The sequence below is a fragment of the Plodia interpunctella genome, chromosome 12 (assembly GCF_027563975.2).
Source record: "Plodia interpunctella isolate USDA-ARS_2022_Savannah chromosome 12, ilPloInte3.2, whole genome shotgun sequence".
Lineage (NCBI taxonomy): Eukaryota > Metazoa > Arthropoda > Insecta > Lepidoptera > Pyralidae > Plodia > Plodia interpunctella.
The window spans coordinates 6,192,507-6,208,626 of NC_071305.1; the positions used below are offsets into that span (position 1 = coordinate 6,192,507).

Sequence of the window (16,120 nt, forward strand, 5' to 3'; positions counted from 1 at the left end):
GACAGACAAGCGAAAAGGATTATTCAAATTTTTCACGGACGAAAACTCGGTTAAGGCTTGTCTATCTAGTCTTTTGTTATACAAAGGCCTTGCTGAGGAAAGTGTATGTTCCCAAATTAGGACTCACGAACCACCTAACTACTTTTCAAATAAAATGGCGGCATGGATTTAGTTTCTCCACGGCTTCAGGGCATTTTTTCATACAATAGTTCTCAAAGTTTGCTATATTCGTTAGTTTTATCCGCAGACTAACTTGAAATGTACACTAGTAGGTAGTAAGTAGGTTTAAGCCTTCCGAGGCTTCTTTATTATGAAGTTTTAATCACTAGACTTCTGTACTCCTACTTCATAAATAAATAAATAGGAAAAACCTAAGCACCCATGTATTATTTCAATAATTTGTATTGCCTCTCTTAAAACCATTATTTATTTAGCCATATATACATATCCGAGTTTCAAGCGATTGTAGACAACAGCGACTCACGATAAACGAATGACACCCATATGAAACCTTGAAAAGGGTTTGTTCCATGTAATACGTGAAAGGTTTTTGTAGATTTCTTCATTTAACTTGAAGGTTTTATTCTTATTCAAAAGCTGTTTGTTTCCTTCGGGATAGATTGAAAACAAATTGATATCAATTGTTCTATTCTTAGCAAATATTTTTCACTCTGGCAACATATGTATATTGAAAATGTCCTTTGCACGGACACTTATATACGAGACACAAAATAAGTTTATAGCCAGGCACAATAATGATTACAGTTTCGTACAGTTGACAGCAAATACACAATCAACTAAAACATTTTCGATGCTATATTACAACTGCAAGAAGATCCATTTATTTTAACTTGTCACGTGTGTGTAGTGTTCACGGCCCAAATGGTTTTATTTATTTTTTATGTAATTTCACGCACGAAACTTTAGTGCGTAAGTTATGGTTATACGTTAGTCGGTGTTTATTTATATTTTCCTTTTTTATCCCCCGACGCAAAAAGAGGGGTTTCTAACTTTGACCGCTAAGTGTGTCTATCGGTCTGTGTACGTGGCACCGTAGCTCATCAACGGGTGAACCGAATTGGATGCGTTTTTTTTATTATTTGATACTTAGCTAATTATTATGCGGTGGTTCTTAGATATGTTTGATCAAAATCGGTTCAACCGTTCAAAAGTCGGGTTTTTTTAATTTGTCTTACAGATAAACTCAAAAACTAGGTACCGGACGGACTTTTGTACGGTTTTCATTGATAAATAGTGTGATTCCTGAAGAAGGTTTAGGTTATAATTTGTTATGTTTTAAGCCGGCGAAAGTGCGCCAAATATTAGGAAATGCTATTGTTAACTATTAGCTGCCAGATCTGGGTCACTTAGTCGCGTCATACAACATCCACGGGAATATATGGAGTGGTTTTATTCAAATCCACACAGCACGATCACGGTTACATGTTTAGTAACATATCTTAAATCTTTTTAAGAATTTGGAAAGTAATTCCAAGAATTAGTATCGAGAGGCTCAGCTGCTCGTCATACGAGCTCATTCATCTTACCACTGACCTTAATCGAATCCTAATGGATGAATCGTAGTTGGGCCTATTATAACCAAAATCCCTTTCAAATTTAATGTAAACTGTTTCATTTTCAAAACAGTGCATGCAAATCCTTGAAGTGGTTTATTCTGAGCTTTATAAAAAAATTGTAAAAATTGTATCGGTTTGCTGTGTAATTGTATCGGTAATCGATTTGTATAAAATTTATACAAATCGATTACCGATACGCACTGACTTGAGATAAAAATTTTTTATCTCAAGTCAGTGCGAATTGATCGCAATCGTGACCCTTATTCTTGGTGGGCAGCTAATGCCAAACAATACCCAAATTTATCAAAGTTTGCCAAAATCTATCTTTCAGCACCTTGCAGTAGTGTGTATAGCGAAAGACTTTTTTCTGAAGCTGGCCTTATTTATGAAAAGAAGCGAAACCGCCTGCTGCCTCTCAATGCAGAAAAATTGGTTTTTATTCACCATAATTTGCCCTTAGTACAGTATGAGTACTAATTAATTAATTTTCTACTTTAAACAATACCTAATTATGTTTCTTAAGTCTTACTAAATAAAGTAAATAATTACTAAACAATTTTTTTTATCCAGATCTTTTTTTATTTCGGCCGGATGTCTATCCGGCCGAATAGTAGTTATCCGGTATTCGGCCGGATAGCATTAAGGCCGCCGGATAGGCCGGATACCGGATTGTTACCGGATATCCGTTTCATCTCTAATTTATATCCTATCTAGGTGACAGTTTGTTTATATGATAAACGAAGAGTGTTTAGGCTTTTTTTCTATATAAAATAGTATAAAATGAGCTTGGGTTGCCTGATGGTAAGCAAACACCTGAGACCATTGACACCATTAACGCTATAAGTTTTATTTTGGCCTTATAGTTAAAATAGCTATCTTTAAAAGTCTGCAACTTTTTAAGATAGATATTTTAACTATGTTTTGCCATAATATTCAAAGTACGCTGTTTGATCTAAACGACACCGCGATGGTTAAAGTTAACGTCAAAGTCCCACTCTAATAGGTGAGGTGAAGTTGCGACTTTAAAATTAATTCAGCATAAAATTTGACTGTAGAAACCCATGTTCATACTAATATTATAAAATGTGAAAATGTGTCTGTTTGTCTTTCTTTCAGTCAAAATGGAGCATTGGATCGAGGTGTATTTGGTTTGAGATTGTTGGAGAGGAACAATAACAACAGTGCAAATTTATCTATAAATGAAAATTGTAGATAGGCTGTGGTTATATCGGCCGATTTAACAAAACCCACTCACCATTCGTGAATATTGTATTTGCACTCATATCACAATGGAAATGTCGATTCCAATTTCAATAGAATGAATTATTTAAGTTTATCCTGTATTTTGAGTTATTAAATTAAATTGGTAGAACTGGGATCGTCGCAATGCAAGCTTCACCATATAAATGGGAAACTTTTTTAATTAAAAATTCCTGAAATCTGGATGGTAAATAAATTCACCGCTTTTTTCCTTAACGAAAATTCATTCATTGCATGAAATTTGCGGAAGTTATACCTACAACGAAATAAAATACAGTACTTAGTTCAAGGTTCTTATTTAGACAAGGTTTGCAAGGAATCAATTCCCATACGAGATTAGATGATTAGGTGAGATAAAGTACTCTTCTATCTATATACAGTTAATGACACTGTCTGTACTCGTATAAACTAATAATATCCGTAGCTTTTCTTTTTCTATTAAATCACTTTCCGCCCTCAAGATCAATTGACTATTGGATGTGTAAAAAATAAAATGCTTATTTGACATATTAACCAAACATGATATGTACGCGAACGTAAGTAATTACGCAAATTGTTATTAAGTATATTTTTTGTTCGGACCAAACAAATAAACGCTTTTTTCATCTCATTGTTATTTTCAGAATGCTTTTTGACTCCAAATTGTGACATTGCAGGATATCACTGTCATGCAAAAAGCTCCATATAAATTTTTGTTTTTGACATTAGAAAAAAAATCTAATTTGAATTTATTTTTATTTATTGATAAGTAGTTGGAAGTTTTTTTTAGGAAAAAAACTCATAGAAATAAGTTTCTATGAGTTTTTTCCGACCAAGAGTGGCGATTTCCTATCAAATATAATTATCAGATATGAGAAACCATAGATAAAATCTATGTGAAAAATACGAAGTATTTATTAAATACATGGAAACGAAAAGAAGAAGCACTTTCTTAAACTGTATGATTGATGTAGTTTATTTAATTTTAAAAAAAATCGATATGTCCACACATCGATTTTCTATATCGTTGTCTGAAACCGGCCGACATTAATCCAAGAATCCAAGTATTATTTCCAGTGGCGTAACATAGGTGCTTGTGCAAAAAAGATCTTAGTATTTTAATTATTTTTTTATGATTTGATGAGTGAGCGATGAAAAAAAGATGATGGTCGACGTAGCTTTCAGCCCCGATTACCCATTAAATAGCTACGCTACTCTCTTTCATCTCTCCATGTTCCTGGTTACGACCTGGTTGAAGATGTCGCGAATCACCAATACAATGCCGGGGTCAGCGCAAAACATAACCTTGACTTCAAACTATATACAGTTAATGATACCGTCTCTATAAACTAATAATAAGATTCGGCTGTGATTTTACAACATGCCAGACATCACTTCTACTAGGGAATGCTATTATCTCTCAGCTGTCTTAGGCTATGCTGTTTTAGCGAACGGGAGGGTATGGAATGGTCCAATTCTAGGGCGGAACCACACGCAATACTTACGCTACCTGATTATTGCATTTGCAGACGTCTAAACTCCACGAATCTGCTAATATTAGCTTTAATGGCCCATCATCGTGTAGGAGAAGTAAAGCACCTGCGTTTGCTAAACGTAAAAAGACAAGTGTTTTCGCAATCCAATTACATTTGTTACGCCTGTTTTGCGAGCAACAAACAAACATCTTTGATCATTCGCTCTGTTACAAACTATTATATTTATTCGCGTGTATTAAATTTTTCGTATACATTCCGATGGGATGAAGTCGCTTGCTTCGCTCGCTTTCGTCGCTTCTTCTTCACGCTTTGGAAGTCGGTGGTAGATTTTGTTTTAAGTAAATTTGTAGTGTATTATATACGCCTACATCATAAATGATGTAGGCGTATATAATACACCTACATTATTTATTGATCTCAAGTAGAATAAAGTAAAATCCATTTCTTTTTACTGACACATGATTATAAGAAGTGTCGCGGAAAAAGGGAAGCCATTATTGCAGGGGGTTGATGTGGGCTAGGAGTAATTGTAGACAACGAAGAAGGCGATCGAATTATGTTTCCAACAGAGCAAATTGCTGTATGGAAAACGATAAGTTTCTTGCATTGCTCAAAACAAAATAAACTAAAGACAATATTCATTTTTTTTATGTGAAATCTACTTGAAAGCGTATCAAATAAAACTTTGTATGATTTAATATACTTTTATTTACATACAGTCGCGAGTTTTCATAACCACATCATTAAAATTGTATGAGCGGAGCCTTTAGGGAAATAAACAGTTCGGCATAACTTTCATTGCATTAAAAACACTCCCGACTTCTGCATAAAACATGGCGAAAATGAGGTTTGTTGTCGCTGAAACCCACGCCACCCCACACCTCAGTGAAAAGTTTTAATTTAATTTAGAAATCAAATCCATAAGAGAGAAAATATGTATAGGTATATATCACGTCTTTTTATAAAGCAATCAGTAGATATTTATTGCTGTGATTATTGAAAGTATCTTTTAATTTCTCCTACTCGGAAAGTATGTAGGTAATGTAAGATTAGCGGGTGGAGGAACTCGTCACCCACGCTGAATCGGGAAAAACTCATGGAAACGGAAGCCATTTTTCTCGAGGGCGGGAAATGAACTTTTAAAATAGAACTGAATATGGCCTCATACAATTTGACTTATTGAATCGATATTAAAACAAAGAAACGACTAATCATAGCATTTGAACAATGCTACGATACAGGAAATGTCACAAAAAATAGGCGTGCCTGTGTCTCAATAAAGAAATCCCATTCGAACCTTGTCTAATAATCGACGTGTTAATTAATTTCGGGATACGCGACATGCAAGCTTAATATATTTTTAATTAAGATAATTTATTTATCGGAGTTTTTCTAATTTTATTCGTCATCAACCCAATTCACCGTCTTGGTCCTATCATTTTTTCAATAAGTCCTCACAAATTTAGCTGAGTTTTTCGTGGGTTATCCCACGAGTGTCTCCGTCAGTGTGGATGTACTTACCCGGCCATCGCTTTTCCAGTAGATAAAGAAGCCGTACTCGTCCACTTTGAAGAGGCAGTTCTGTTCCAGCTCCGTATTATCCTTCTCCTCCGTCCATCGGTCCATTACCGCTCCCTGGGCGACAGACAAGTTTCTTATTAGCTCACATACGCAATACCAGGAGCACCACACGGGGGTTTCGACTATGGCCTAGGGTCTTTTACCGCAGTACCCTGTGATTACTGCCTTTCTCAACCTTCAAACCGGAAGACAACACTACAAGCACCTGCTGTTTAATGGCTGAAATAGATTAGACTGAGGTATCCGTGTAAAGAACTTTTGTATCAAAGTCTACCTCTGGTAAAGTGTATCTCTACAGAATGACAAAGATACTTGACCTTGCGGTCAACATTGGAAACATTTTGAAAAGCAATGTGAAAATGAAGTCATTATTCAACAGTAGCGACGCCACCGTCCCCGTGCCATAGTTTGATCAACCAGCATCCATCATCACGTCATGTCACAAAGGTATGTGTGAGTTTACAGCAGTTACTTATTGCACTAGGTATTATAAACAAACAATGACCTATAAATAAAGTGCAAATAGTCAGCAAATCAATCAATGTACGAAATTATAAACAGCTCTTAGGATTTTCGCGAAATATGACTGACATGACATGAAAAACTGCTTTGAAAAAGAAAAAAACATAAAATTTTACTCTACACGACTTCTCTTTCTTCACTCATAAATTGCAGCTCTATATATCTATACTTATTTTCCATACCGCCATTTGCACAAGAGCGTATTTACTCGTAGCGCTTTGAATAATTTCTGCGTGGTGGGAGCAAGATATTAATAACTAAATAATAGTTGTTTTCTAGTGTTTCAGTTATTTTGTCACTAGTTACAGATTTCTTTTTCACTCAGTAAATATGTATGTATCCGAATGCATTCGGATATTATAAACATGAAGTTGGCAACAGATAAAAATATCTAAATGTATAGAGTACACAGAAGTGAGGCACATAAATGTGCAAACGTTTTCGGCTGACCTGATTTATTTTATTTTCAGTGAAAAATTTAAACATATCGTTAAGATTATTACACATGCTAAGTTAAAAAATCTACTTACTTAATTTTTACATTATTAAGGAAAATCTATTTCAACTCTTCTTGAAAAGGTCTACCTACGAGACTTCAACTATAGTCGAATTTTTTGTTGGTAAAATCACAGGTGAGGTCTATTTTTCATGTGAGTTTTAATTAAGTTTATTAAATTTGTCGTTTTAATTATTGAATTTGCTGACAAGACTCGTGTTTAGCTGTAACACCGAGATTGTTCTATTTGTTACTTCATGGTTGTAACACGAGTTTCACAAAGCTTTATTTACGCATTTTCTATGTTTTGTGATAATTGAAATTGAGACAACGTAGAAAGATTGGCGGCCATTCAAATTATGTGGATCGCAACCATCTAGCGACGCCGGCGCATTGAACTTGAGAGTTGAATTTAGAACGCTTCCCCATTACTATGCGGTGATTTGTTTTTCCATCAGGAATTTACATTCTATTTTAGGATTGATGTAACCAAATGAACTACCTAACTACCTATTATCACGTTTTTGAAAGAATTCAAGAATTAAGAAGTATATGCGAGTATGAGTATATATGGAAAATTTCACGACAATCGTGATATTTTCACAATTTTCCGTAACATTTTCAATTTTTAGCTAATTAAATAAGAAATATATTCAAGCATTTTGACTAGAGATAGACCTAGGTATAGGTGGTCTGCATGGGTACCTCACTCTCACCTATTTCAGCCGACAAACGGTAGTGCTTGCGTTTTTGTGTTCCGGTTTGAAGGGTGAGAGAAGCAGTGTAATTACAGGTACTGAGGTGAACGATCTTAAGGTCCCAAGTGAACGAATTCAGTGTCATCGTTTTGCTGCTGTACATAGACTGAGATGTTTACATTTTCAAGCGAGCTTGATTATACTTATGATAATGTTACTTACTCGTAAAAGTCATTGAAATGTTACTAGTGCGATAAAACTTTAAAAAATATAATATTTAGAAACTTCTTAAGTCATAAGTTTAATCTTATTTAACGTTATAGCTACACTATAATCTTCTTAATTTTACGTATCGTGGCGGCAGTAAATTAATTTACGGATATTAGTTTTATTACTAACGTCTCAAAATTCAAATCTTATCAAAATTAATACTATCTCAGTGCTTCGCTTGGTTAGAGTAGCGGAAAAATGTTACTCGTTGCAAACCTGTTTAAAATGTTTATGTATAAAGCGAGTCGATGAGATAACTATTTGTCTATGGCATGAAAATGTTGCTCTTTGCGTTATTCAGACGATCAATTAAATTCTTATTATATGAATTTTTTTTCAAGTCGCACAAACTTTCACCCCCTCATTATAGACATTCAGGGGTAGATTTTTGAAAAAAATAGCCTATGTTTGAGCGCCAGTCTTGAACTACATGCATAACAAATTTCATCAGTTCAGCGGTTTAGACGCTTTCACGGCAATAGACAGACATATTAGTATGGATTTTAACCTGGAGTAGCGGCTCCGGCACGGGAATTTGCCAGTTGAATTCGAACTTCTTGGTCATCTTGGATGTTGGTTAGCACCTGACGACAGCACCCTCACGGCAGCCTTAACACACAGGAGACATCTTTTGAACCCACTAGAACAAAACAAATAATATTTTAAATTTCAATTTTGTTTATAAAAACGTGGTAGAAATCTATGAGAGGAGATTATAATCACACCACAATATAATACAAATCAAACCACATGAACATTATATGGTTTGATGTAAATTGATAGAATGGATGGATCAATGGATCAATTTGTTTTTGAAAACGCGTCCGTTTCGAGTAAAGATAAAATGCGAGATGTTCCTATTAAAAAAATATATTCATACAAAAATTATAAAAAGTTACTCCTTATACAAAAAAAATACATAAGTGCATCCAAACACTGCAAAACATAATCTAACCACAACGCCATTTAAACATAAAATATAAGCGTCCATTACTCGCCGTCGCTCAAGAGCACAGTCAATTAGTGAGCGCCAGCCGGCAAAGGATCCTTTTATCTTGACATGGCCGGGTCAGGGTTGGTTGAAGGTCGGACATAGTGTGGGACATGAGACATGATAGATCGTATCACCGTATGCTTTACATTTGTCTTGTCTCAAAAATATCAGAGAGTGGACTGAGTCAAAACGGTCGAATTCATACTAGCTCTGGATAAGACAAAATTTTAGGAGTTGACGTCGGCCAACATTCAGTAATGAATCACTAATATTATAAATGCGAAAATTTATAAGGATACATGTGTGTATGTTTGTTAATCTTTCACGCAAAATATACTGGACGGATTATTATGAAATTTGGAATACGGGTAGAATATAACCTACAATAACACATAGGGTACATTTTATCCCGAAATTTCCACGGGAGTGAAGTCCCGAGGTGCAGTTAGTAGGCACATAAATAATAAGAATGTATGGTGGTATGGTTTTTATTTTCGCTGAAAAATAATTCAGGGATGATCTTATATCTATATCTCTTTTAGGAATGTCTTTCGCGCAACTGTCCTGATATGCTATTTTAGTTACATTCTATTCACCGGTTTCTTCCTTACCACATGAAAACCATTTTTCTTTTTCTTTGTTGAATTAAATTTTTTCACTTCCCGCCCCTTCACATTACTCTGTCGGTTGACTTGTAGAACAAGCCTTGGGCTAAGTCCGCCTTTTATATTTTGTAATAAAGTCAAATAAATAAATAAAACCAGAACCTTTAAAAAGGTATACATATAACCTCCTACGGTACATACAATTGATTAGAAGATTCTCCCCTTTGTAAAGCTACATACCAAAATTCACGCATTTAATTAAGTTACTAATCCTCAAGAAATTTGCGTAATTTCCTTGATTTAATTAGCAACGGGACCGTTTAAATGTATATAATCCCTTCAAATCCCTTGATATTCTTAAATGTAGATATGTTAGGTGATGTATGAATGTCGAGTGAAATTCTCTGTTACGCCGGTTGTATGTAAATGGCGGTCCAGGCCAAGGTTGATATATTCTTCTCTCATTAAAACTGTTTTCACTTCGAGGTTCCGACCGTGGCCTAAGATAATACAATCAGAATCAACCTCAATTTCCTCGAGTTGTAAAATATTGTAGTGACGTTTTCATGATTTTTCCTTGTCAAAATTTGAAATGTTAATACAATAATTGAGCATAGTTATACTCGTATAACTTGTATATAGCTATATATAGCTTTTTCTGGGTTTCTCCTGTGTGAATGTTTTTCATTACGATGCCCATTGAGTAATTACAAATAACGTTCAAAAAGAGAATTAAATATTTATTTTCGTATGAAAATAAATTTGAAGCCGGCTACATCCTATCACCGAACTCGGATGCCGACATTGCGAAGTTTGTATGTGAGCTTTTTATTACCGCAAAGAAAAACCATGTACCTACGTCTAAACCGCAAAGTTCGACGAGCTGTTTGTCGATAGTGTATAGCTGCATAATGAATTATCAGAACTTGTAGAAGGAACTTTGTTGTTTGTGACTACTCGTACTTAGTTAGGCCTGTACAAGTAACACTATAGTGTAACTAGGTGTAGCCACAATAACCATTTGTTCTCACTAGTTCGATTCAGTAGTTCGACCGTCGAACTAGTGAGAATGTTTGTTCTCACTAGTTCGATCCGTTAACTTATTATTATTATTAATCGAGAAGCAAGAACATTAAGTACCGATATAATAGATATTGGTCACAAATACATACATTGTATAGGTAATTATAAAATGAAAATCTTTTAGGTATATTTTGTAGGTATAATTATTATTTAAGTATTATTATAATATAGTAAACGTCAAAATTCGACTGCAAGTAAATTAATAGTAAACAATACAAACAGTTTAAATACATAATACAAATCATTGTCATATCACCCGGAAGTCGTCCACTGGTATATTTCCTTAAATGCATCTATGCCTATAGCACTTAGGTATGTGCATTATAAGTTTAGTATTATAAATATTTAACTAAACGCCCCACCCCAGAAAGAGTGTGGTCATAGTTCTGTTGTCTTATTTTGAGGGTACATGCTTTTTGTTATATTTTGAGGGTAGATGTTTCGCAAAATGGAAGTATTACGCTGTTCAGCTCTGCAGTAGCAATGTTTATTTCGTGGTGCCTGTTTATTTTACTGTTTATATTTTCGGAATAATGTCTAAAGAAGTGAAATTATTAAAAAGCGGTCGTGGAAGGATTCTGCAATTAGAAGGACATCAATATTATTCTATGCGTAAATACAAAAATGGCCACAGCATTTGGCGGTGTAAAAATTATAAAAGTTTAAAATGTACCGGTTCCGTCACAATGAATATGGTAAGTCTTGGTTATTTTATATGTACATAATGATAATTGTTGTACGTATATTTACATATTATAGGTGTTGTATGTGTATTTTTATTTGTAATAGTTTTAATGTACAAGCAAAATAATTCATGAATTCCTATATTTTTTAAACATTGCTTTTGTTTAAGGACTTCACTAATAATTTACAATCAAAACCCCACTGCGGTCAATGTAATCCAGATGAAACACGAAATACAATCAATGTTATTTTAAATAATGCTTGCGAAGAAGCAGCTACGGGAAGAGAACCAGCTCCTAGGGTCTACAACAGAGCTTTAATTACATTAAAAAATCAAGGCCTGCATTTAGCTTCTAAGAGTGTACCTGAATTTTGTGAAATGAAGTCACGCATTTACAGAAGGAGAAATAAGTTAGCACACGTAAAAAAAATAAATGCAAAGACTGTTGAGGAAGTCGAAGTTCCTAGTACTTTTTCAGATTTCTTACTCGCTGATTACAGTCATAAAAAAATGAGAATATTAGTGTTTTGTTCAAATGATGCCCGAGAAATTATAAAAAAAATTAAACACATCTTTATGGATGGGACCTTTAAATCATGTCCGACACCTTTTCAGCAACTTTTTACAATTCACGGAGACATCGGCAGTGATACAAATAACACGAATGTCATCCCTTTGGTGTACGCTTTCATGAGTCACAGGACCAAAAAAGCTTACTCACTTTTATTTGATTTAATTGGGTCCCAAATTCCAGAGTGGAAGCCTGCTAAAGTCACGATAGATTTCGAAGAAGGCACAATGAAAGCGTTGAAAACATTGAATGTTACAGTCAAAGGTTGCTACTACCATTACGTGAACAGCTTGTGGCGCAAAGCAAAAACCCTGGGTTTAACTAAAGACAAACGCAACAGAAGAATAATTTCATTATGCGCCAACTTGGCATTGCTTCCAGAAAATGAAATTGTTTCAGGATGGGCGTATATTCAAAACGAAATGAAGAAGAATTGCGAATCTATAATTAAGTTTAAAGATTATTTCGATAAATACTGGATGAAGGGTGATTATCATAGAATTTGGTCGGTTTATGGCGAACGCCACCGAACAAATAATGCAGTAGAAGGATGGCACCATAAAATAAATAACCTTGTAACGAAAGGGCATGTAAACCTATTGCAAATATTACATATTTTACGGGACGATTCCTTATTGTCTTCATATCAAAATGACATTCTTCAGAGACCTTCAACATCAAACAAACGTTGTAAAAGGAGAAAAACTGATTTATTCAATGACGATTACATTATTGATGCTCAAATGCAATTAATATGCGGAGAAATTGGTGTTGGGCACTTTTTAGAAAAGATGCGATAATTATAGTTACATTGAGACTCAATGTGACAAAATAATTGAGTATTTGATTATTACATTATTTTTTTGATTTCGTAACCAATGTACCTAATATAATGTTCAATATACATATATCCTTTGGTGGAATACACAAATTCAAAGTTTTTTCGCTCTCTGCTTATTGAGATAAGTAAGACAGAGAAAAATATATTTAATCATGTATATTTTATCAAAGTTATGTTTATGAATGTTATGTCTATACCTATACCTAATTTTGTACATTTGTAATTTTGAAGCATTTTTGTCATTTTTTTAGTTTCTTTTTAGTTTCTGATTAAGCTTGTTGAGATAAGCAAATGCAATTAATATGCGGAGAAATTGGTGTTGGGCACTTTTTAGAAATTTTTTTTAGTTTCTTTTTAGTTTCTGATTAAGCTTGTTGAGATAAGCAAGACAGAAAAATATTTTTCATCTACGTATTTGGCCAAAGACAATACCTATAGTTGTTCCTAAATATTATGTTTACAATAAATAATCTAATTATGCAACATTGTGATTTTGACGTTTACTATATTATAATAATACTTAAATAATAATTATACCTACAAAATATACCTAAAAGATTTTCATTTTATAATTACCTATACAATGTATGTATTTGTGACCAATATCTATTATATCGGTACTTAATGTTCTTGTTTCTCGATTAATAATAATAATAAGTTAACGGATCGAACTAGTGAGAACAAACATTCTCACTAGTTCGACGGTCGAACAAATGAGAAAAAAAATTCTCACTAGTTCGACGATCGAACTACTGAATCGAACTAGTGAGAACAAATGACAATAACCATTTAACATTCAAGATTAATATTAAAATATGGACTATAGTTAATTTTTATTTTTATAGTAACCCCGCATTAATAGTAGCACTGTTTATGGCAGTAAAACTAAAACTAAAGTTGGAATGAATCAACTGGAAACTTCTCAAATTGACCCGCTGCGGTCTGCGGTTCTGAGGAAAGTTTCGCTCTTGTTCCCATTTGCCCCGGGCATTGCGCATTGTCAATGTTTCTCGTTTCTCTTTTAAAGGCCCTAGATTTTCTTGCCTTTTATGTGGGAGCCCTTAAGGTTTTTGTGTAAGATTTCTTTGTATTCCTCACGTTCGTGTGGAAAAAAATTTCATTCTCATGCATTTGGGTTTATCGTCGTTGTTCTTTTTAATCAACCTGTTCACGGTAGTACCTAAATAGAAATTCATGATACGAAAATACATATTTTTAAGCCTGCCTAGCTCTAATACCCAATCTCTATTATAAATGTGAACGATAAGAAAAGGGTATATACGGTAGTAACTGACAGACAAATGCTGACCTGTATATTCTTTCTAATTCGTGTGTATTATATTGTGTCAAATTTTATTCAAGTCGCCCATAAAAGTCACCTGACAATGACCCTGTATATTGCGATAATGATAGCAAATATGCCATTAATTCGTGATCAAAATGGCCATGCGCAGCTCAAGTTACCATGCATAGAACTCTATGCAACGCCGCAATAGCTGCGATTTTTCAATAATTTTGGCAAGCTTTGATGTTGACCGTACTCGGCCACGTGCGCCTATAAATTCAATTTTTAAACGTGCCTCAATGAATCTTGTTGTAGGCATTATGTGGTATTACGAAGCCGTACAAGTCCTGCGAGGTTTCTAACCATAATGTGATTACTGGAAGGCCGGGTATGCGAGTTAGGTCTGGCTAATACAATTATGGTGCTCAAGAGGCGGTTCCAGTGGTACTCGAGGTTACAAGCCGCTTCGTTTTTGAGCCTAAATCAAATCGCCGTTCAAGTATTTCTCCTCTCAAACTGATTTTTGTGACTTGATGTTTCTTATTACGGTTTGTGTCAATGAAAAACATAACGTATGGTCGTATTCTTATAATCTATATCCATACTAATTGTTTGAGACATTATAAATGTAAGAGTTTGTGAATTTTGATATTGAGAGCTGAAGAGTAGGTAATTTGGGTACTTTTTGCTGTAGGTAATAGCAATAGCTATTTACACAAACAAATATTGAAATATTACGAGTACTATTACAATTAATATACTATATTACTAGGTACTTAAATACTGACTGAAGAAAATAAGTTCTTAAAAAAAGACAATTAAAACCCTTTTTAGAACACACAGTTGGTAACGTCGTAAAAAATATGAGTCAATTAAAAAAACAATGAACGCGTTGTTAACAAGAATAAAAGAGACAATTCCTACAAATGTAACACACGCTTAACTTCGCTAATTATTGTTCATGAACTGTAATCAGTATAATTATTGTGTCTGATTAAATTGAAATTTGGTATTAAGTATAATTACGAGATTCATTTTATACATTAATATGAATCTCGTCGTATTGTCTGCTATACATTAGTCGACGAACTCACTGATGCTATGAAAATAGGTACCTACATTGCGTGGTTTATGAGAACCAGCAATATAAATCGAAACCGCTAAAGTTTGACGAACTGTTTGTTTGTTTCTCATGTATTATATTATGATGCTATGAATTTCTCCACACCGTACACACTCCGGTAGCGTCGACTTAAATCACCACGCTGCATCACCATATCTTTGTGTTGTCCTTCGGGTTGCCATAGACATAATATGCCTTCGGGTTGCCATAGGCATAAGACGCCTATGTTCAGAAAGCAAGAAAAGGCTGAGTTTATTTAAAGGTGTGGGGAATTTTTTTAAAGTCTTGATTTCGGCAATGTTAATAGGAATTTTGCGGTTAAAATCTAGGTTAGCGATGAATTGAGCCGTTATTCAACGGTTATAAGTGTTCCGCTTCTGGATTAGAGTACTGAAATAGATCGATCTCGGGTTTATGGCCGATCCAATCGTAAAGTAACTGAACACTGACCAAGACGAATTGCGATTTTTAACCGTCGACAAAATGAGGGGTATTATTATGTTTTTCAGGTCGCTTCGTCTAGAGTCTAGAAAGATAAAATATGAAATTCTTATTATTTCGATTTCAAAGAGAAAATACACTCTTTTGTTCTCACAAAATTGCTGTGCCCAAAATTTTCAATACTAGCAAATGTTAGGCAATTATTTGTAGCCGAATAGTAAAATCCTTTTATAGTCTCGTCATGACTGAAAATCCTTATAGTTTCACCATGGCTGGTCTGCCTGAGTGCCCTTCCATAAGTCACAGCCACTTTATTCTGAACTCACTTAGAGCGTGTTCCCATTGCTGTGTCGCCTCCGTTGTTTTCTATAGGATTTGGGGTAACTTCATACAATATCTACGTTCTTCTGCGTTGAGCCGTTGACGGTATTAGGACTATAAGTAAGTATTAGGTAAATGACCCTAAAATACAACCTCTCCATCCTCCCGTGGATGTCGGACAAGGCGAGTAAGGAATATAACTCCCAAAGAGGGTTAATTACTAAGTCTTCAAGATTCAAAGGACTATTTTTTACGAGCGGAGATTCTTTGGGCCTAACAGTCCAGAAATCAA

The 16,120-nt window shown here is 34.4% G+C and overlaps 1 protein-coding gene across 6 annotated transcripts in view; it reads right to left on the reverse strand.

The window, feature by feature from the left end:
* The window catches only part of norpA (no receptor potential A), a 59,582-nt gene that overhangs the window by 30,514 nt on the left and 12,948 nt on the right, over window positions 1–16,120 (reverse strand). For all 6 annotated transcript variants that reach the window (XM_053752583.2, XM_053752581.2, XM_053752579.2 and 3 more), the window contains exons 2-3: window positions 8,388–8,519; window positions 5,834–5,947 (exon numbers count right to left, since the gene is read on the reverse strand). In XM_053752583.2, coding sequence (XP_053608558.1) covers window positions 5,834–5,947; window positions 8,388–8,444 — 171 coding nt within the window. In that variant the 5' untranslated portion in view covers window positions 8,445–8,519. The remainder of the gene's footprint in view (window positions 1–5,833; window positions 5,948–8,387; window positions 8,520–16,120) is intronic.